The sequence below is a fragment of the Somniosus microcephalus genome, chromosome 3, assembly GCF_052327205.1.
Source record: "Somniosus microcephalus isolate GS21.2 chromosome 3, FLI_Smic_1.0, whole genome shotgun sequence".
In the NCBI taxonomy this organism is placed as follows: domain Eukaryota; kingdom Metazoa; phylum Chordata; class Chondrichthyes; order Squaliformes; family Somniosidae; genus Somniosus; species Somniosus microcephalus.
In genome coordinates, this window is record NC_140989.1 from 84,876,680 (window position 1) to 84,900,844 (window position 24,165).

The 24,165-nt window shown below is 44.5% G+C and overlaps 1 protein-coding gene across 1 annotated transcript in view; it reads right to left on the bottom strand.

The window, feature by feature from the left end:
- Window positions 1-23,051, bottom strand: part of LOC147121189 (follicle-stimulating hormone receptor-like) — a 330,885-nt gene extending 307,834 nt beyond the window's left edge. Inside the window, exon 1 of the mRNA XM_085981306.1 lies at window positions 22,802-23,051. Within this exon, the coding sequence (XP_085837432.1) occupies window positions 22,802-22,962 (161 nt within the window). The 5' untranslated portion in view covers window positions 22,963-23,051. The remainder of the gene's footprint in view (window positions 1-22,801) is intronic.
- Between the last annotated feature and the right edge of the window lie 1,114 nt (window positions 23,052-24,165).

A 24,165-nucleotide genomic window follows, 5' to 3' on the forward strand; every position in this document is an offset into this window, starting at 1 on the left:
TATTTTTCCTTTGGGGTAGACTTTTTGCCCCGTGTACGTCTTCAAGACAATCTCTGTAGCTTTCAAGGGTATATGTGAGAATAGCCGCTTGTAGTCCCTTCGGTTTATGACTGTTAGGGCTGATCCTGTGTCCAATTCCATTTTCACTTGGACTCCGTCTATCTTGAGCGTGACCCAGATAGTCTGGTGATCTTCCATTTTGATTACTTTATGTAGTTTCAGACAACCCAGCTCCTTGCTTCCAGAGTCTGTATCACTTTTCTGTTCGTCTGAACTACTGTCCATCACCTTATGTACCTTTTTGTACTTCTCCTGTGGAGATTTCTTGCTGCTGGTTTTCTTCCCTCACCTGCAGACTCTTGCTATGTGTCCTGCTTTTCCACACTGTCTGCACACTTGGTCCTTGAACCAACAATCCTTCTTGTCGTGTGCTGTTCTGCCACAGCGGTAACACTTCCCTGCTCCATATGACATTTCATTGGTGCCATATTCTTGCGGTCTCCGTTGTATCTCTGCAGCGCCCCGTGCGGCTGCTTCGTGTGATACTGCCATGCTGAAAGCCTTGTCCAGCGTAAGATCCTTTTCTGATAGAAGCCGTTTCTGGGTTCCTTCACTTTGAAGCCCACACACAAACTTGTCCCTTAACGTATCTGCTAGTCCCAATCCAAACTGGCAGTGTTTCGATAGCTTGCGCAGTTCCATTAAGTACTCAGCATTACATTCGTCTTTATGCTGGTTCCTTTTGTGGAACTTAAATCTTTCTGCTATCAGCAGCGGTGTGGGGTTTAAGTGGTCCTGTAGGATTTCCACTATGCTTTCGAAATTCTTATCCACTGGCTTCTCTGGGGTTATTAGGTTTCGCAGTAAGCCATAAGTTTTGCACCCATGGAATTCAACAAAACCAGTGCTTTCCTAGCATCTGGCACTTCATTCGCCTTGCAGTACACCTCAATGCGTTCCACATATGTCGCCCAATCTTCGACTTCATTGTCGAACGCAGTGACACTGCCACTCTTCAGCATCCCTGGGTGTGGTTAAACTGTCTAAAATGGCGTCTCCCGTGCTCTCCCTTCTTCTCCGCTGGCACAAAATGGCATCTCCTGTGCTTTCCTTTCTCCCCGCGCTCGCCCTTCTTCTCCGCTGCGGCTTCTAAAATGGCGTCTCCTGCGTTCTCCCTTCTTCTCCGCGGCTCAATGGCGTCTCCCGCACTTCCTTTCTTTCCCTGCGGACGCTGTTCAGCCCTTGAGCCCTTGGCTGCGCTCTGCGCGTTCTCCTGTGCGCCTCTCTCGTTGCCGCCGCTCGGTCGTGAACCCCGGCTGTGCTTTACCCTCTCTCTCTTTTTGTTTTCCGTCGACGCCGCTCGGTCTTCAACCCCGGGCCGCACCCTGTGCGCTTCACCCTCTCTCTTACCCCGTCGATGCTCCTCGGCCTTTTCTGTGCCGTCGGTCGGCTCCAGCCGCCGATGTCCGGGAAGGGTCTGCGCTGTACCTGTTGCCAGTCTGTTGCTGGATCGTCGCGGCTGGAGAACCAAGCCCCGCTCTCAACAGCCTCGCCTGCGATGTTCACTCTCTGCCGGATGACTGGGCGGTTGCTCGTGGTCGACGCCCGTGCTTCTGGCCTCGTCTTTCTTCCACCGTCCTCCCGGAGCGAATCCTTGAAAGGAAATGCAGAGTTGCAGGTAGATTCAAATCGACCTCGTCGCCACTGTTGAATCCGTGATTCTTAAAGTATGATGTTTTCCAATAACTAGACGGAGGCTGTAAATTAACAATCAACAGGTGTTTACTGAAGGAGGGTAGTCTAAAGACTAACAGTACAGAGGCATGCTCATGGCTTATACACAGGTGTGGTCACTGCCGGTACTACAGTATACAGGAGCTGTAAAAGTAGTTATCTCTTAAAGGTACATACACTACAATGCAGATGAAGTCAATGACTGCAAGAAACCAATATAATCACTCTCTGGTGCCTGCATGGAGCATCTGGTATAGAAATTCTTGGCTGATGTTACTTTCATAGCTGTGGGTAAATTCACTGACAATCTGAAAGGATAATTTGAGGATGGCATGTAACCAATAACATGCCTCTGCTGAGGTTAAGAGCATGCAAGCGCTGTGGCTCTGTCTGTTACTAACAAGTAGTTGAATCTTGGCTTGTCAATTGCTCATTCTTCTTCCCCTTGCTTCCCCTGGTTCAGAGAAGGTTCACTCGGTTGATTCCAGAGATGAGGGGGTTGACTTATGAGGAAAGGTTGAGTAGGTTGGGACTCTACTCATTGGAGTTCAGAAGAATGAGGGGCGATCTTATCGAAACATATAAGATTGTGAGGGGGCTTGATCGGGTGGATGCGGTGAGGATGTTTCCACTGATGGGTGAGACTAGAACTAGGGGGCATAATCTTAGAATAAGGGGCTGCCCTTTCAAAACTGAGATGAGGAGAAACTTCTTCACGCAGAGGGTAGTAAATCTATGGAATTTGCTACCCCAGAGAGCTGTGGAAGCTGCAACATTAAATAAATTTTAAATGGAGATAGACATTGTCCTAGCAGATAAGGGAATTAGGGGTTACGGGGAGAGGGCAGGGAAGTGGACTTGAGTCTAGATTCAGATCAGCCATGATCCTATTGAATGGCAGAGCAGGCCCGAGGGGCCGTATGGCCTACTCCTGCTCCTATTTCTTATGTTCTTATGTTCTACTCTCTTTATGGTACTATAAAACTACTGCAAGCAAAAAGGAAACCTCCATTCACATGCTGTATTACTACTATTTGATAATATGGCTGATGGCATATGTGTGTGCCAGCAGAATTAAACCTACAACTATGTTTCACAGCACACATGGAATACAATGGTTATTTCATGTGGAAAATGGCTGGTTAGCATACTTTTGTTAGGCCTGCATCCAACAGCTGACCCAATGAGTGTTTTAGTCACTCCTTATGGTTGTTTATAATTCAATGTGGAAAATGCCAGGTAAAAGTTAGATTACTGTTAAAATAACCATAAGTGGTAAAAATTACCACAGAAAAGATCATTCTGGTCATTTGGCTTATAATAATTGCAAGTATGCAGTTTTTCCTCCCACTCAGTGGGAGTAGCACGATGATTTATAATGACTACTTTTATTCTAAAATAAGGACTATTGTTCTGGTGCCTGGTTTCATTTATCATTAAGGACACCTGTTAAGAAAAGAGACATTCTTAACATCTGTTCCTCAGAGATTCCTGGGAAGAACTGCCCTGACTGTGAAAGATAAGTATAAATGCACTACGAGTGACTTTTTACATTCTAAAATTAACAAGAAGTGTATTGCTTGTCAGTCGAAATGGAATACAGTACCATACAGTTCTATTTACACTGGAGCAACTGGGGCAACTCCTGCATAGTTTGGTATCACTGAGATAACAGCCTTCATTACACTGCGTTCTGAGAGAATGAAGAGAGCATTGTCAGGGGTGCACGCAAACACAGTATATCCTACAAAGTAAAATTTGCACCATGGCAATTAGGGATAATAGAATAGACATTTTGATGGTGCACAAGCGAAGGGTTTAAACAGGCTGCAAAATGATTAGTGAACCCATAGCTCCTGGGGGTATATCACAGCAGAATAAAATGTTGAACTTATTTACATTGAAGAAGGAAATATAATACCTAATAACAAAATCTCTAGTATGAATGAGATTTATGTATATCCATTCTTTTCCTCCAAGGCAAAGAATATATTTGTTACACAGTTTATAAATCCAAGACAACAGTAGTTTAAAGGTTGCATTTTAAATTGAATGCTTCAAAGACCACTGAACTGAAAGGGAAATTGACATCTCAGTTTTAAATTAAAGCGGAATTAAAGCAGAATTATATATAAAGTATGAAGATTTTAGACAAATCATTTATAAATAACAATTTGCCAAACATAATTTGGTCCAAGTATTGGTGAAGAAAATAAATCTTGTAAAGGAAACAGCCTTAATGAAAAACATATGCACAAAAAACTGCATCCCCTGCCATATGTTTCATAAGTTCAATTAGCAAAGCATCACAGCCACTTTCATTTAGTCAGTCATTATAATGAGACTGGCCGCACAATCTCATCCTTATTTTCTCTTCTCTACCAGCTGCCACAGCTCTTCCACTCTGGTCATCATGTACGCAGTGTTACTACCTCAGTTTTGGCCTTCCACATGGTTGTTTCCAATCCTACTGCCTTCCCTGAATTCTGGTGCAGCACGCATTCCCTGCCTATTGTATTCTTCCTGCCCAAATATATTTTGTTCCTACACACAGGCCATTGTTTTTTTAATTATTTTAGAACATAAAGGCAGTATCATTTTATAACCGGGAAAAAAACATTTCAGCAAAAAAAGACAAGCCGTTTCCATGTGTCAGTCCCACCCACCGGCCTTCTCAACATATCACTCAATTTATTCTCTCTCTAGGAACAAATCAAATTTTATCTTTAATCCATTTATACTTTCAATTTCAATAACTTTCCCTGGTAACTTAATGGAGCACTTCATTACTCTTGGGGTGAAAAAATGTTGTTGACTTTTCTTCTTACTCTTAACTTCCTAATTTTTCATTATTATTCCTGGTATTTAAACCATTAGAACAATTTGCCTCGCAACCACGAAAACTGCAATTAGATTATCTCAAAACTCATCTTTTACATTTAAATTTTTTATACTTTAGTGTCGGTAACCATGTTTTCTCAGTTGATATAGATTGTGTAAAATAAACTCCAAAAACATACAACCTCTGCTTTTGTACCTTCACCAGGGACCATACAAAAGAACATAAGAACATAAGAAATAGGAGCAGGAGTAGGCCATTTGGCCCTTCAGGCCTGCCCCGTCACTCAACAAGATCATGGCTGATTTTCTACCTCAACTCCACCTTCCCGCACTATCCCCATATCTCTTAATTCCCTTCATTCCCAAAAAATGTATCGACCTCTGTCTTGAATATACTCAATGACTGAGCATCCACAGCTCTCTGGGGTAGAGAATTCCAAAGAGTCGCCACCCTCTGAGTGAAGAAATTTCTCCTCATCTCAGTCCTAAATGGCCGACCCCTTATTCTGAGACTGTGAATCCGTGTTCTAGATTCCCCAGCCAGGGGAAACATTTTCCCAGCATTACCCTGTCCAGCCCCTTAAGAATTTTATATGTTTCAATTAGATCACCTCTCATTCTTCTAAACTCTAAGGAATATAGGCCTAGTCTACTCAATCTCTCCTCATAGGGCAATCCCCTTACCCCAGGAACCAGTCTAATGAACCTTCACTGCACTCCTTCTAAGGCAAGTATGTCTTTCCTTAGGGAAGGAGACCAGAACTGTACCCAGTACTCCAGGTGTGGCCTCACCAATGCCCTGTATAATTGTAATAAGACTTCTTGGGGGAAAAATTTGGTTGCTTTGCGCCTCCCATTAGCGCCCGAAGAGAGCACTAATGGGGCGCAAAGCAACTAGCGCCCGGGCGCAGCGATGTTTGCGCCTCTTGCGAAATTGACCAGGCATTTTGCGGCGGCGCTAAACACTACTGCCACGAACTCCTGCACCCGCAGATCGTGACGTCAGTCGAACGTGCAACGCCCCGGTAGCGCCCCAGACCAGATATTGAATGGCGTCCCCTGCCTTACCACCTGCCACTAGCAACAGCAGGTTGAGGGGAGCATTTTGCAGTCGGGAAGAGACTGGGGGAGCGCTATATAAAGGCGACCACTTCCTGCCTTTTTTTGTCGGCGACATTTTTGCACCATGCATTCTGAGAGAAAGAGAGAGAGACTTCTGGAGAGATTCAATGCTGTGTGAAGGAGTTTTTGGGTACTGAGCAGCACTTTGCAGGTTCATTTTGATTTGACCTTCCTTGCATCGATTTAGAAGAGACTATGGGGGTTGCACTCTGAGCTCTTTCCCTGGGCCTTTCCATTGTTCTTTCCAGCAGATTTGATGTACAGGTCTCTCCAGGCCGAGATTCAAGGCTGCAATGAGCAGGATGTGGATGGAGAGCAAGATCGACCCACCCCTTTAATAACTGACTGGCGCCAGTGTGTCTGTGTTCCACTGCTGACTGACATCACATGAGCTTCGCCAGCGCTATGAGGTAGCGCCTCGCTCCTCGGCGTTAACGCCTTAAGAGAAGTGTGTAGCGCCTGATTTAGCGCTCCAATCACCTCCAGGGACGATAGAAGCCAAGTTTACAGTCAGAGGCGATAATTAGCGCCAGGCGCCAAACTTTGCACCCGCCCAATAATTGCGCCCCAAACGGGCCAATACCAAATTTCTCCCCCCTTTACTCTTATACTCTAATCCCTTTGTAACAAAAGCTTACATACCATTTGCTTTCCTAATTGCTTGCTGTACCTGTATGTTAACTTTCTGTGATTCATGTACAAGGACATCCAGGTTCCTCAGAGTGCAAAAATTTTCCAGTCTCTCACCATTCAAAAATTATTCTGCTTTTTTGTTTTTCCTACCAAAGTGGATAACTTCACACTTCGCGGCATCGGCAGCGGGTGGAGGCGGAGCTGAGCGGCGGAGCAACTACAAGAGGCCCCAGAGGCTCAGGTACGCCCCAGTGCGGCATCGGCAGCGGGTGGAGGCGGAGCTGAGCGGCGGAGCGACTACAAGAGGCCCCAGAGGCTCAGGTAGGCCCCAGTGCGGCATCGGCAGCGGGTGGAGGTGGAGCTGAGCGGCGGAGCGACTACAAGAGGCCCCAGAGGCTCAGGTAGGCCCCAGTGCGGCATCGGCAGCGGGTGGAGGCGGAGCTGAGCGGCTGAGCGACTACAAGAGGCCCCAGAGGCTCAGGTAGGCGTACCAATCTCCAATCTCAGGGAAGGAGAGAGGTAAAAAGTATTCAAGTGTGACGTCACCACAAAGCGGGTAAGTGATTGGTTGATAAGTATTTCTCCCTTTTTAAGCTTAAATCTCCTTGGTTTATAGTTTCTAAGGTGTGATATTCACCATCTAGAATCGAGGCAGAGGGTATTTAAGAATAATATTAATAAATTTAATTAATTACATAGAATGGGAGATCAGGCGATGTGTTGCTGCTGCAATATGTGGGAGCTGGTGGACACCATTGATGCTCACGGTGATCACATTTGCAGTAAGTGTTGGCTGCTCGAGGAATTCCGGCTCCGTGTTGAAGAGCTGGAGTCCGAGCTTCAAATACTGAGACACATCAGGGAGGGGGAGAGTTACCTGGACTCTGTGTATCAGGAGGTATTCACACCAATTAGATTAATTAATTCAGATGTAGTCCGTGGCCAGGGTCAGGATGGTGTGACTAGAAGTGAGGCAGGTACGGGGATCCAGGAGGTAGTGTTGGAGGAGCCGCAGCCCTTGCACTTGTCCAACAGGTTCGAGGCTCTTACTCCCTGTGAGGATGGGAACAGGGACTGCGGGGAGGATGAGCAACCTGGCCACAGCACCGTGGAGCGGGGGGCCATTCAAGTGGGGGGAGTTAAAAGAAATGTTGTAGTGGTAGGGGATAGTATCATTAGGGGGATAGATAGAGTTCTCTGCAGCCGAGAGCAAGAGTCCCGAAGGCTGTGTTGCCTGCCCGGTGCCAGGGTTAAGGACATCTCCTCTGGACTGGAGAGAAACTTGGAGTGGGAGGGGGAGGATCCAGTTGTCGTGGTCCATGTTGGTACCAACGACATAGATAGGACAAGGAAGGAGGTTCTGCTGAGGGAGTTTGAGCAGCTAGGGGCCAAATTAAAAAGCAGAACCACAAGGGTAATAATCTCTGGATTATTACCTGAGCCACGAGCGAATTTGGCTAGGACAAATAAAATTAGAGATTTAAATGCGTGGCTCAAAGACTGGTGTGGGAGAAATGGGTTTTGCTTCCTGGGACACTGGCACCAGTACTGGGGCAGGAGGGAGCTGTTCCGTTGGGACGGGCTTCACTTGGCCAGTGCTGGGACTAGAGTCCTGGCGGATCATATAACTAGGGTTGTAGAGAGGGCTTTAAACTAACTAGTGGGGGGGAGGTTCCTAGAGAGCAAATAATACAAATGACAACAGAGAAGGTCATAGACTTAGGTAGCAGTGGGGAAATTAAAAACCAGAGCATGTCAGGAAGTGGCAGAAGGTATGGAGTAAAAGGTAAAGTAATAAAAAGGGCAAAAGCAGGAACTAAGTGTCACAAAACATCTTTGAAAGTTCTCTATCTGAATGCACGTAGCATTCGTAACAAAATAGATGAGTTAATGGCACAAATAACTACATATGGGTATGATCTTGTGGCCATTACAGAAACATGGCTGCAGGGTGACAATGCCTGGGAATTAAACATACCAGGTTATTTAACGATCAGGATGGACAGGCAGGAAGGAAGGGGAGGTGGGGTGGCTATGTTAATAAAGGAAGGAATCACTGCAATACAGAGAAATGATATTGGGTCAAAAGATCAGGACAATGAAACAGTTTGGGGGGAGGTAAGGAATAATAAGGGGAAAAAAACACTAGTGGGCGTAGTCTATAGGCCTCCGAACTGTGGCAACTCTGTTAGACGGAGTATCAATCAGGAAATAGTGGGGGCTTGTAATAAGGGAACATCTATAATTATGGGGGATTTTAACTATCATATTAATTGGACAAATCAAATTGGGCAGGGCTGCCTTGACGAAGAGTTCATTGAGTGTATTAGGGGTGGGTTTCTTGAGCAGTATGTAACTGAACCGACCAGGGGGCAGGCAACCTTAGATCTGGTCCTGTGTAACGAGACAGGATTAATTAAAAATGTCCTAGTAAAGGATCCCCTTGGAATGAGTGACCATAACATGGTTGAATTCCATATTCAATTAGAGGGTGAGAAGGTTGGATCTCAAACAAGCGTGCTAAGCTTGAATAAAGGAGACTATGAAGGTATGAAAGCGGAATTGAGTAGAGTGGACTGGGAAAATAGATTAAAGGGTAAGACGATACATGATCAGTGGTGTACATTTAAGGAGTTATTTTACAACTTCCAAAAAGTATATATTCCACTGAGAAGAAAAGGGTGTAAAAGAAAAGACAGCCATCCGTGGCTAAGTAAAGAAATTAAGGATAGTATTCGACTAAAAACAAGGGCATATAAGGTAGCCAAATCTAGTGGGAGGATAGAGGATTGGGAAAACTTTAAAAGACAGCAAAAAATAACAAAAAGATTGATTAAGAAAGGGAAGATAGATTATGAAAGTAAATTAGCAAAAAATATAAAAACAGATAGTAAGAGTTTTTATAGTTATATAAAAAGAAAAAGGGTGGCTAAAGTAAATGTTGGTCCCTTAGAGGATGAGACCGGGAAATTAATGGTGGGAAATATGGAGATGGCAAAAACACTGAATGAATATTTTACATCAGTCTTTACAGTAGAAGACACTAAGAATATCCCAACACTGGACAAACAGGGGGCTAAAGGGGGGGAGGAGCTAAACATGATCAAAATCACTAAGGAAGTGGTACTCAGTAAAATAATGGGACTCAAGGCGAATAAATCACCTGGACCTGATGGCTTACATCCTAGGGTCTTGAGGGAAGTGGCGGTAGGGATTGTGGATGCATTGGTGATAATTTTCCAAAACTCCCTGGACTCGGCAATGGTCCCGGCAGACTGGAAAACTGCTAATGTAACACCCTTGTTTAAAAAGGGCAGTAGACAGAAGGCTGGAAACTATAGACCGGTTAGCCTAACATCTGTGGTAGGTAAAATTTTGGAGTCCATTATTAAGGAGACAGTAACAGGACATTTGGATAATCGTAATTTAATAGGACAAAGTCAGCATGGTTTTATGAAGGGCAAGTCATGTTTGACAAATTTGCTGGAGTTCTTTGAGGAAGTAACATATAGGGTGGATAAAGGGGAACCAGTGGACGTAGTGTATTTAGACTTCCAAAAGGCATTTGACAAGGTGGCACACAAAAGATTATTGCTTAAGATAAAAAATCACGGGATTGGGGGTAATATTCTGGCATGGATAGAGGATTAGCTATCTAACAGAAGGCAGAGAGTTGGGATAAATGGTTCATTCTCAGACTGGCAATCAGTAACTAGTGGTGTTCCGCAGGGGCCAGTGCTGGGTCCCCAACTCTTTACAATCTATATTAATGATTTGGAGGAGGGGACCGAGTGTAACATATCAAAGTTTGCAGATGATACTAAGATGGGGGGGAAAGTAGTGAGTGAGGAGGACATAAAAAACCTTCAAGGGGACATAGACAGGCTAAGTAAGTGGGCAGAGATTTGGCAGATGGAATACAATACTGGAAAGTGTGAGGTTATGCACTTTGGCAGTAAAAATCGTAGAGCAAGTTAGTATCTTAATGGCAAGAAACTGGAAAGTACTGAAGTACAAAGGGAATCTGGGGGTCCTGGTGCACGAAACTCAAAAGGTTAGTATGCAGGTGCAGCAAATGATTAAGAAGGCCAATGGAATGTTGGCTTTCATTGCTAGGGGGATAGAATATAGAAATAGCGAGGTATTGCTTCAGTTGTACAAGGTATTGGTGAGACCGCACCTGGAATACTGCGTACAGTTTTGGTGTCCATACTTAAGAAAGGACATACTTGCTCTCGAGTCAGTACAAAGAAGGTTCACTCGGTTAATCCCGAGGATGAGGGGATGGACATATGAGGAGAGGTTGAGTAGATTGGGACTCTACTCATTGGAGTTCAGAAGAATGAGAGGCGATCTTATTGAAACATATAAGATTGCGAAGGGGTTGGATCGGGTGGATGCAGGGAAGATGTTCCCGATGATGGGTGAAACTAGAACTAGGGGGCATAGTCTTAGAATAAGGGGCTGCTCTTTCAAAACTGAGATGAGGAGGAACTACTTCACTCAGAGGGTGGTAGGTCCATGGAATATGCTGCCCCAAAAAGCTGTAGAAGCTACATCATTACATAAATTTAAAACAGAAATAGACAGTTTCCTAGAAGTAAAGGGAATTAAGGGTTACGGGGAGCGGGCAGGAATTTGGACACGAGTCTAGGTTCGGATCGGTCATGGCCCTGTGGTTAGCGGAGCGGGCCCAGGGGCCGTGTAGCCTGATCCTGCTCCTATTTCGTGCGTCTAATTCTGTTAGATTCAGAAGATGGTTCTGTGATAGTGGATTGGCAGTTAGGATCAGATCAGCCATGATCTTATTGAATGGCGGAGCAGGCTCGAGGGGCCGATTGGCCTACTCCTGCTCCTATTTCTTATGTTCTTATGTTCTCCACATTGTATTCCATTGGCTCACTCAGTCAACCTCTCTGCAGTATATCTCTCTGCAGCCTCTTTGCATCCTCCTCACAGCTTACTTTCCCATCTCATTTTGTATCATCAGCAAACTTGGATACGTTACACTTAGTCCCTTCATCTAAGTCATTAACATAGATTGTAAATAGTTGAGGCCCAAGCACTGATCCTTGTGGTACCCCGCTAGTTACAGCCTGCCAACCCGAAAAAGTCCTGTTTATTCCTACTCTCTGTTTTCTGTCGATTAATCAATCTTCAATCCATGCTAATATATTACCCCCAATACCATGAATCCTAATTTTCTGTAATAACCTCTTGTGTGGCACCCTATCGAATGTTTTTTGAAAGTCCAAATATACTACATCAACTGGTTCCCCCTTATCCATCCTACCAGTTACATCTTCAAAAAACTCTAACAGATTTGTCAAACACGATTTCTCTTTCATAAAACCATGTTGACTCTGCCTAATCATATTATGATTTTCTAAGTGCCCTGTTATCATATCCCTAAATAATAGATTCTCGCATGTTGCCTTCTACTGATGTCCGGCTAACTGGCATATAGTTCCCCCTTTTTTCTCTTCCTCCTTTCTTAAATAGCGGGGTTATGTTTGCTACCTTCCAATTCTTGGGGACTGTTCTAGAATCTAGGGAATTCTGGAGGATTAATACCAATGCATCCATTATCTCTGTAGCTACCTCTTTTAAAATCCGAGGATGCAGGTCGTCAGGTCCAGGGGATTTGTCGCCACTTAGTCCCATTAATTTCTCCAGTACTTATGGGCTAGAAATTCGGCTCTTTTGCGCCTGCCTTTAGCACCTCCAGGGGGCGCTAACAGGGTGTAAAGGGCTTATCACCCAGGAAGGCGGGGTGAAAAAGCGCCTCCTGAGAAATTCGGCAGCACGTTGCTGAGGTGCTACCCGATAGCGCTGCACCCCCACCGGTAGCGCCCCGGGCTGCTGTGATAATGTCATCGCCATGCACCACGGCACCCTTAGCATCCCGCGGCAGAAATTCGGCTGCGCCCTGTGAGGCTACCGCGGACAATATTAGTGCCAGCCTCGCAGGTCGCGAACCAGGCCGACCTCCACTTGTGGGGCAGTATTTAAAGGGGAGGTGCGGCTGCGGCCCGTGCTGCCATTTTCTTTTTTTGGCTGAGCTCCAGGTTGGCCCTCTGTGGTGTGCCGTGGCATGGTCCTGGCCGCCATTGCACAGCCCAGCACCGCGTCTCGGCAATTGGAAGCCCTGCAGAGAGCGCAGCGGCCCTCCCCTTTAACTGAAGGGGAGGGGCGTTGAAATGAGGCCGCGCTCCGCAAAGCCCATGCCGAGCGCTTCCGATCGTGCCCCGACATCGCCTCGGTTAACGCCCCACCAGGAAATGGAGTGCCTGATATTGCACTCCACTTCCTGTGTGGGGCGGTAAGCTGAATTTAGCGGCCGGGGCGGTACTTCCATGCCAGGCGCTAAATGTCCGGTCTTAACTCGGTTACCACCCCCAAATGGTATTTCTTTAAGTTCCTCATTCTCTCCAGACCCTTGGTTCCCCATTATTTCCGGATTGTTTTTTGTGTCTTATACCGTGAAGACAGATAAAGTATTTGTTTAATGTCTCTGCCATTTCTTTATTGCCCATTATAATTTCTCCTGTCCCTGCCTCTAATGAGCCCACGTTTACTTTCACTAATCTCTTCCTATTTATATATCTATAGAAACATTTACAATCTGTTTTTATGTCTCTTGCTAATTTACTCTCATATTTCTTTTTCTTTTTCATTATCAATTTCTTGGTCCTCCTTTGCTGAATTCTAAAATCCTCCCAATCCTCAGGCTTACTACTCTTTTTGGCAACATTATAAGCCTCTTCCTTTGATCTAATACTATCTTTAACTTCTCTTGCTAGCCATGGTTGGACCACTTTTCCTGTGGGGTTTTTGTGCCTTAAAAGGAATGTATATTTGTTGTAAATTATGTATTAATTCTTTAAATGCTAGCCATTGCTTGTCTACCATCATGCCTTTTAATGTAGTTTCCCAATCTACCTTAGCCAACTCGCCCCTCATACCTACGAAGTTTGAAGACACTAGTTTCGAATTTAACTAAATCACTTTCAAACTCAATATAAAATGCTATCATATTATGGTCACTCTTCCCTAATGGCCCCTTTACTACAAGGTTATTAATTAACCCTTTCTCATTGCACAATACTAGATCTAAAATAGCCTGTTCCCTAGTTGGTTCCTCAACATACTGATCTAGAAAACTATTTTGTATACATTCCATGAATTCATTCGGCACACTATTACTGCAAATTTGGTTTGCCCAGTCTGTATGTAGATTAAAGTCCCCCATGATTACTATATTACCCTTGTCACATGCGCCTCTAATTTCCTGATTTATACTCGGCCCTACACTACAACTACTGTTTGGGGGCCTATAAACAACTCCCACCAATGTTTTCTGCCCCTTGCTGTTTCTTAACTCCACCCAAACTGATTCTACTTCTTAATTTTCAGAGCTAAGATCCTTTCTCTCTACTGTCTTTGTCCCATCCTTTATTATCAGGGCTACCCCTCCTCCTATTCCATTTTGCCTATCTCTTCTAAAAGTTAAGTTTCCTGGAATATTTAGTTCCCAACCTTAGTCACTTTGCAACCACATCTCTGTAATGGCTATCAGATCAAGCCTATTCATTTCTATCTGCGCTATTAATTCATTAATTTTGTTGCGAATGCTTTGTGCATTCAGATATAGTGCCCTTAGCTTTGACTTTTTTCTATTTTTGTCTGATGTCACCTTAGTCACTGATGCCCTATTACCTTTGTTACTCTCTCTGTCCCTTCATTGGACACTAGATTTATGCACTCTCCTTTTTTTTAAATTCATTGATGGGATGTGGGCGTCGCTGGCTAGGCCTGCATTTAGTGCCCATCCCTAATTGCCCTTGAGAAGATGGTGGTGAGCCGCCTTCTTGAACCGCTGCAGTCCATATGGTGTAGGTACACCCACAATGCTGTTAGGAAGGGAGTTCCAGGATTTTGGCCCAGCGACAGTGAAGGAACGGCGATACAGGTCCAAGTCAGGATGGTGTGTGGCTTGGAGGGGAACTTGTAGGTGGTGATGTTCCCATGCGTCTGCTGCCCTTGTCCTTCTAAGTGGTAGAGGTTGCGGGTTTGGAAGGTGCTGTTGAAGGAGCTTTGGTGAGTTGCTGCAGTGCATCTTGTAGATGGTACACACTGCAGCCACAGTGCGCCGGTGGTGGAGGGAGTGAATGTTGAAGGTGGTGGATGGAGTGCCAATCAAGCGGGCTGCTTTATCCTGAATGGTGTCGAGCTTTTTGATTGTTGTTGGAGCTGCACTCATCCAGGCAAGTGAAGAGTATTCCATCACACTCCTGACTTGTGCCTTGTAGATGGTGGAAAGGCTTTGGGGAGTCAGGAGGTGAGACACTCGCCGCAGAATTCCCAGCCTCTGGCCTGTTCTTTTAGCCACAGTATTTATATGGCTGGTCCAGTTCAGTTTCTGATCAATGGTAACCCCAGGATGTTGATAGTGGGGGATTCATTGATGGTGATGCCATTGACTGTCAAGGGGAGATGGTTAGAGTCTCGCTTGTTGGAGATGGTCATTGCCTGGCACTTGTGTGGTGCGAATGTTACTTGCCACTTGTCAGCCCAAGTCTGAATGTTGTCCAGGTCTTGCTGCATATGGACACAGACTGCGTCAGTATCTGATGAGTCTCGACTGGTGCTGAACAGTGTGCAATCATCAGCGAATATCCCCACTTCTGACCTTATGATGGAGGGAAGGTCATTGCTGAAACAGCTGAAGATTGTTGGGCCTAGGACACTGCCCTGAGGAACTCCTGCAGTGATGTCATGTGATTGAGATGAATGACCTCCAACAACCACAGCCAACTTCCTTTGTGCTAGGTATGATTCCAACCAATGGAGAGTTTTCCCCTTGATTCCCATTGACTTCAGTTTTGCTAGGGCTCCTTGATGCCACACTCGATCAAATGCTGCCTTGATGTCAAGGGCAGTCACTCTCACCTCACCTCTTGAGTTCAGCTCTTTTGTCCATGTTTGGACCAAGGCTGTAATGAGGTCAAGAGCTGAGTGGCCCTGGCGGAACCCAAACTGGGCGTCAGTTAGCAGGTTATTGCTGAGTAAGTGCCGCTTGATAGCACTGTTGACACCTTCCATCACTTTGCTGATGATTGAGAGTAGACTGATGGGACGGTAATTGGCCGGGTCGGATTTGTCCTGCTTTTTGTAGACAGGACATACTTGGGCAATTTTCCACATTGCCGGGTAGATGCCAGTGTTGTAGCTGTACTGGAACAGCTTGGCTAGGGGCGCAGCTAGTTCTGGAGCACAAGTCTTCAGTACTATTGCCGGAATGTTGTCAGGGCCCATAGCCTTTGCAGTATCCAGTGTCTTCAGCTGTTTCTTGACATCACGTGGAGTGAATTGAATGGGCTGAAGACTGGCACCTGTGATGCTGGGGACCTCAGGAGGAGGCCGAGATGGATCATCCACTCGGCACTTCTGGCTGAAGATAGTTGCAAATGCTTCAGCCTTGTCTTTTGCACTCACGTGCTGGGCTCCACCATCATTGAGGATGGGGATATTTTTGGAGCCTCCTCCTCCTGTTAACTGTTTAATTGTCCACCACCACTCACGACTGGATGTGGCAGGACTGCAGAGCTTTGATTTGACCCGATGGTTGTGAGATCGCTTAGCTCTGTCTATCGCATGTTGCTTCCGTTGTTTGGCATGCAAGTAGTCCTGTGTTGTAGCCTCACCAGGTTGACACCTCATTTTTCGGTATGCCTGGTGCTGTTCCCGGCATGCTCTCCTGCACTCTTCGTTAGACCAGGGTTGATCTCCTGGCTTGATGGTAATGGTAGAGTGAGGGATATGCCAGGCCATGAGGTTACAGATTGTGGTTGAATACAATTCTGCTGCTGCTGATGGCCCACAGCGCCTCATGGATGCCCAGTTTTGAGTTGCCAGATCTGTTCGAAATCTGTCCCATTTAGCACGGTGGTAGTGCCACACAACACGGTGGAGGGTATCCTCAACATGAAGACGGGACTTTGTCTCCACAATGGCTGTGCGGTGGTCACTTCCACCAATGCTGTCATGGACAGATGCATCTGCAACAGGTAGATTGGTGAGGATGAGATCAAGTAGGTTTTTCCCTCTTGTTGGTTCCCTCACCACGTGTCGCAGACCCAGTCTGGCAGCTATGTCCTTTGGGACTCGGCCAGCTCGGTCAGTTGTGGTGCTACCAAGCCACTCTTGGTGATGGACATTGAAGTCCCCCACCCAGAGGACATTTTGTGCCCTTGCTACTCTCAGTGCTTCTTCCAATTGGTGTTCAACATGAAGGAGTACTGATTCATCAGCTGAGGGAGGGCGGTAGGTGGTAATTAGCAGGAGGTTTCCTTGCCCATGTTTGACTTGATGCCATGAGACCTCATGGGGTCCTGAGTCAATGTTGAGGACTCCCAGGGCTACTCCCTCCCGACTGTAGACCACGGTGCCACCACCTCTGGTGGGTCTGTCCTGCCGGTGGGACAGGACATACCCAGGGATGGTGATGGTGGTGTCTGGGACATTGGTTGTAAGGTATGATTCGGTAATTATGACTATGTCAGGCTGTTGCTTGACTAGTCTGTGGGACAGCTCTCCCAATTTTGGCACAAGCCCCCAGATGTTGGTAAGGAGGACTTTGCAGGGTCGACAGGGCTGGGTTTGCCATTGTCATTGTCGTTTCCGGTGCCGAGGTCGATGCCGGGTGGTCCGTCCGGTTTTATTCTTATTGTTTTTCGTAGCGGTTGTTTACAACTGAGTGGCTTGCTAGGCCATTTCAGAGGGCATTAAGAGTCAACCACATTGCTGTGGGTCTGGAGTCACATATAGGCCAGACCAGGTAAGGACGGCAGATTTCCTTCCCTAAAGGACATTAGTAAACCAGATGGGTTTTTGCAACAATCGACAATGGTATCATGGTCGCCATTACTAAGACTAACATTTAATTTCAGAATTAAATTGAATTGAATTTAAATTCGCGTTGGGATTTGAACCCATATCCTCAGAGCATTTGACTGAGCCTCTGGCTTACTAGTCTAGTGACATAACCACTACGTCTTTTCTCCTCCAGTAGTTTTCATACTTTGTCAAAATTCTTCCAGTCAAAGCATTGCTCTTCACCTCTTTGTCACATCTCTTTTGCCAACCATACAACTTCAAAGGCATATGATCTCTTCCACCTCATCTACTTTTAATGGAGACTTTGCTTTAATTTTATTTTAAAGCAGATGCATTTCTCATGTGTTACTTTATTTTCACAAAGTATACTTTGCAAAAGACATACCACTAAAGTTTACATGACACTCAACTCTGATGGCAATGGAGCACCACCTCAAGAGGGTTTTCCCCCACAACACTGAAGTGTAGTACCAACAGAAAACATAAATTGCTGCATTTTGGTGGTGCTAGATGCCAGTTTTGTTTGCTGCCAGTTTTTACATTACTGTATTGGCTTTACCCCAAATTTGGGAAAAATCAGCACTCAGAAAATCAATCACAATTGCAATTTTTGAAGATCCAGTGAACAACAGATTTAAGATGGATTCTGTAATTGTAAAAGAGTAAGGTAAGATGTGTTTTTCTTTCAATAGACTCACAGCAAAATGGACAGATATGCTAATGTATCTTTTATAATCAATGCCATTATTCTGTTCAGCATAGTTACACCCCTGCCAAATGATTCCCCCCTGAAAATTCTCCACTACTAATTGATCTCCTGTGGTGTTCCTAACAGACTTGAATTGGTCTCTTACTTCTCCCAATTGCTGCTGGTGAACAATGTGATTGAAAGTGGAGCCTTTGCTCTCTCATAAGGACATAACATAAGAAGTAGGAGCAGGAGTAGGCCATACGGCCCCTCGGGCCTGCTCCACCATTCAATAGGATCATGGCTGATCCGAACCTAGACTCACGTCCACTTCCCTGCCCGCTCCCCATAACCCTTAATTCCCTTATCAGCTAGGAAACTGTCTATTTCCGTTTTAAATTTATTTAATGTCGCAGCTTCCACAGCTCTCTGAGGTAGCAAATTCCATAGATTTACTACGCTCTGAGTGAAGAACTTTCTCCTCATCTCAGTTTTGAAACGGCAGCCCCTTATTTTAAGATTATGCCCCCTGGTTCTAGTCTCACCCATCAGTGGAAACATCCTCCCCGCATCCACCCAATCAAGCCCCCTCACAATCTTATATGTTTCGATAAGATCGCCTCTCATTCTTCTGAATTCTTATGCACTCTATCTGAAAACCTTCCTTTTTCTCTGAGGGTTTCTGTCCCAGCTATCTCTCTCTCTCTCTCTCTGTTTCTCCCTGAATTATTATTTTAATGCAGTCTTCTCTTTATTGAGACCAAACGCAGCTCAGGTGACCACTTTCCCAAACACTTTTGTTCTGTCTGCAAGTGTTAACATGAACTCTCTGTGGCTCACCGTTTGAATTCCTCCTCCCATCCCAACCTTGCCATTTTTGACCTTTTGCACTGTTCCAACAAACCTCCATGCAAGCTTTGTTCAATACAGGAACACAATCTTATCCTTATCCTGGTCATTCTGCAGCCCCTTGGTCTAAACTTGACTTCAGTAACTTAAGACTTCAATTATATCCTGTTTCCTTTACAGCAGGGATTGTTGGTCATGTGGGCTTGGTTTGCCATTGCCCCAGAGGAGGGAGGGAAGATGCAAGATGGGTTATTCTTTTGGGTGGGAGGGGGAGGACCCTTTGTTTGAACATAGTGCTACATCCATCCTGTTGACCTATTCTTTCTCTGTTCAGAGCTGGTGGACCTGGTATACTTTGCTAGCATCTTCTGTTTTAATTTCCAAACTGATCCCCAGGTTTTCTATGATTTTCATCTATCCCATTTTCTTGCCTATTCCTTTGGTCACCTAATACCTTAGACATTCAAATTTCCTTTGTTTCTTTAATGTTTTTAGTTTGTTTAATACTTTTTTTCCATTATTTGATTAATATGATCAGTTCTAAACAAGAGCACAAGTCTGAAATGCCGACTGTCTATTCTCTCCACAGATGCTGACTGACTTGCTGTGTTTCCAACTCGGTCCGTTTATTTTTTTTAATTATTTTAGTTCATACGTTCTCTCAGTTCCACAGCTGTACTATGATTTGATTTGCTGCATAATTGTACTTCTTCTGGCTTGCTTCCTATCTTGATCTGCTTACTTTTTTCTCAATGACATAGCTCAAAAATAAAGTCTGAAATTCAGCTGGTCAGTTTGTGCATGCATTGGATTCCTTGGGAAACCTCCAAATATTGGGAGCCAGCTTTTGGTTTCCGCACACTTTGGCGCCTCAGTGACGTAATACCTCTTGGCAGTTGGGGCTCTGAATGTCAGCAGTCAGTTGGTTGATTTTTAAATGAATTGGAGGCCCCCGCAGGGTCACAAAACACTGTGGGAGACACAGTAGAGCTTCTGCTCATTTACGTTAGTAATAACAGCAAAAATTGTCCGAAATCGGCCGAACCAGCGCAATAGAGTGGGCAATTTTAAACGTGTGTTACGCACAAAACCACTTAGGTTTGTGTTTTCTGCGATTTTTTAATGCTGGTTTATTCGCCCGGATCAGGTCCCGCCCACAAAACTGTCCACGTCTCGAGGTCGACTTTGCGAGATTCCCGCCAATTGCGCTGTTTAGGGAAGGCTCTTCAAATTGCACGCATTTTCTTTGGTGCACAGGTAGTAGGCATGTTTTAAAAGTTTTTTCATATCAAAAAATATTTAATTTACTAAGAAACTGACTGGTGTACCCCAATGAAACTAGTAAATGGTTCAGTATCGTTTTTTAAAGTTGTTCTCAGTGATTTAAAATCAGGTTACTTACAGGTGGAGGACGGGACACACTTATTAAAAATGCTTACTTTTGGTGATAACTCATTTTCAGCTGTATTAATAAAACTGTACCAGGTTACCTCTGAAATACATCAAGCAATATTTTTTAACAGAAAGAAAAATAAATAATGGTGTTCTATTACGCTGCCTGATTGTGCTGGTTCATGGAAGATTTTACGTTTGTGATTATGCAAATTAATTTTATGAGAAACTTGACCTGTAACCTAACTAGCGCAATTTCCCAATTGCGCCTTAAGCGGCAACTCTAAGGGAGTCTTCTGACTGATTTACTTATGTGTTGGAGGCATCAGGAGGCAGCTGGACAATCTCTGGACTGGTTGCACATGCAGGGCAGGATAGGGAATCTCTGAATATCAGAAATCAGCTGGTTAGTTTTCACTCGGGAGCATATCAGAGTGTAGAGGAAGGTTTCTGCATGCTGGAGGGGAATCAACTGGCTGGGATTGTGAAGCATGGGGTGGAGGGTTTGCGCGGAGTCTATGATGTAAGGAGGACTGTGTACTGAACTGTTGGTGGCGGTGGTCTTGCTGTACCAAACAGGTACAGAAGTGTATCAGCAGTGGCTTTGGTGCGGGCTGTCCTCTCACATTCTTAGTTGGGATGTGACATGGGAGCCAAACGGAGTAGCAGATTTTTTTTTTTTAAAGCGGAAGATGAAAGTTGTTCTGATTTTTTTAATTTTCATGAGTTGATGGATTCAGAATCTAGTACTATATATACTGAACTAAATTGAGTTTTTGGGATGCTCGTAAATAGGTTACGGCAACAAAGTTTAACAATTAAATGATTGAATCTTTTTGGATACAGAGTAAAACTTAACAAGCGGCTCTCCAAACTTTAATATACTGTAATAACAACAGAAAATATACTGTAGTCGGAATTTCATTAAAGGCAGTTTCCTTCTCCGTACTTCGATTATTTGTATTCGGTAAAGATGGTGCTGGGTGTTTAGGTCATAAACAACTTCAGAACTCTCCGTGGAAACTTACAACACTGACATTTAATTTTCTTTTACTCACTAGTAATAAAACATCTCAATCCCAAACACTGGGACTGACCTTAACTTAATTAAATTCTGGACTATACCCTAAATTCATGCTGCATTTTCTGACATCCAGTTTGCCGTTATGTTCTGTGATCTGTTTTGGAAGATTCCCTGACCTCTAAATTTCTTCGACTTTCATTTTCTCATCATCCTGTCTATTCCTATAATTATCCTAAACTTAACTTGCTTGATTGTTAACTCTATAATGAAAATGGTCCTGTAATCAGCATATATCTCCAGGAAGACCTTTGCAATGCGCTTAAGCAATAGTGTATGTTATGCCACATCACACAGATCTTCAGCCCTGAGCAAGTGAGTAGTAGTAACATTAAAACGTCACTTAAAAAAGACCGTGTTTAGGAAAGGCAGTTATGTAATTAATGCTGATATATTTCTTCGTGGTAAAACCAATATATTCCGTGGCTACCTTTGATTAAACAGGATAGATGTTGTTGCTTGTGTGATGATAATCTTCGATTTTCTTGTCCCTCCTTCTCGGCTCCCCACACCACACCCCACCTTTAGCCTCCCTTTGCTTGCTGAGTATTTTATTTTTTCCCCAGATTTGATTGAAATGAATTCACACAGTCACCATCTGCAATATTACTCCAAATGTTTCACCTCACTTCAGTGATACCACCTGTGAATTTTAACGAAAGAGGCAGAGCTAAGAATTCAGCCTTGGCTCTGTGGTAGCACTCTGGCCTTAGAGTCACACACTTCTGCGTTCATGTCCCACTGCAGGGTCTTGAGCACATAATCCAAGCTGACACTTCAGTGCCGTACTGAGGGAGTACTGTACTGTGAGAGGGGATGGTCTTTTGCATGGGACGTTAAACCCAGGCCCCTTCTGGTATCTGGGGGGGGGAATAAAAGATCACATGGTGCCACCAAAGTATGGGCGTTCTCCTGCTGTTCCGGCCAACATTAATCCCCCAACCAACATCATTGAAACAGATGATCTAATCATTTAGCTCACTGTTGTTTGTGGGTCCTTGCTGTGTGCAAATTGTCTGCCCAGTTGCCCTACATTACAACAGCGACTACACTTCAAAAGAACTTAATTGGCTGCCAAGCGCATTGGGACGTCCCGAAAGGCGCTCAGTAAGAGCAAGTTATTTCTTTTTCAGCAAGACTTCCAAGGTTCAGCATTTAAATCACCATCCAATTGAAATGGTTACAAGCTAGACACCCCCCGACCTGAAACATTTACAAATCGGGACTTATCGAACAATTTTGAGCTCATTATTTCGGCAAGTGAATGCTGCAGGGACATAACGAATAATAAGCTGTCAAAAAGTACATAGCAAATTCTGGATAAACGAAAGTAAACCGCAGCGCAGCTCTCCCCGCCCCCTTTCACCGTAACGGATGCTTTGGTCAGGATCAGGGTCAGAGGGTCAAAGTTAGGGTCAGGGTCGAAATTGCAGGCAGTCTGAGCCAGTGTGAAGGGTCTGTGTGAGGGTTAGAGTTCAGTTTCACTTCAGTTTCTTGTGCCTCCATGTGTTCCCACAGCTGTCCCGCCTCAATAAAAAAAAAGTGAGGAGTTGTGTACTCACAGCTTGCTGTAGCCGCTGGGGAAATCCTTTGGAATATGATCGACTTTGGTGTCTTCGCAAATGATATGATCATCCGATTTACAGCTGCAAAGCTTGGGACAGTTAGCGCAGGATATAGGATCACCAACCAGGCAAAGCAGCACGAGTAAAAGCCGAGCCATTTTTGTGTGTGTGTGTGTGTTTCACATAGTTCTGAGAGATCCAAGAAATTTCCGTCTCTTAAAAATAAAGTTAATTGTAGCACCTTCAACTGGCCGTCCCGTAAAAACATCAGACGTATCAGGGAGCTCAATGTCATTGGTATCCCGGAGGCGGAGCTGGAGGAGGGGGCACTTCCAAGGGGAAACACTGTGCATCCAATCACATTCTGGGACATTACCTTGGGAGGGCTGACACTTTCTTCCCCATTTACCTCAGAACCCCTGGCTGGAACCCCCTGTCAGAGGCTAGTCTTACATGGTTAGGAAAACTTACTTTTAGAACTTGTCTGATTCTAGAAATATTTATTTTCTCTTGCTACCGAACGTACGGTAACCATAAGGTATAGCAAATCCACCGAAGACCTAGCTAGAGAACATGTTGATCCAACTCAATACTGCAATTAAATAGTGAGCGCTAAAACTTCATGCACATGACTAGATCAATCACTTTTGAAAGAGAGATAGATGGTTGCGTTTTACAAATTATTTTAACGTCTGTTTGTTAAAACAAAACGTAGAACTTTTTAAGTTACTGGTGGTTGTCCAATTAGCCTGGATGCAACATTATGGAAGAAAAAAAGGGTAAGAAGTTTACTGGGATCAATATAGGGAACGCGGAATGGTGCTGCAAGGGTCAAAGAGTGACCCGGAAAGAAGCAGATGCAAGTAAGACATTCTTTAAGAACTTCAACAGTAAAGGGGCAGTTCGAGAAGAGGTGGAAACAATAAAAAGATTGAAATGGGCTTGAAACTGAGGAGAACAGAATAGTGCTTCCTCCAAGAATTTACAGTAGAACACATGAGCATCATGCCATCACCAAGAAGAGATAACGAAGCAGAATCAATAACTTCAACATAAATGAGAAGTCTTAGATGGCTAAAAGACTTCAAAAGAAATAAATCCCCAGGGATAGGTGATATTTATCCTGGCATACTAAGAACGTTTGAGAAAGAGATCTAAGAAGGATTATCGGTCATTTTTAGGGAACAATGGGAATGTACATGTAGATTGGATACAGGCTGGCATGGTGGCCATTTTCAAAAAGGGCAACAAAACTGACGTGCAACTAGAGACTTTCGTTTTATTTGAATACAATGTAAAATAATGGAATCAGTTAGCAGGAATAAACCTGAGGATTATCCATACAATAATAGGAATCAAGA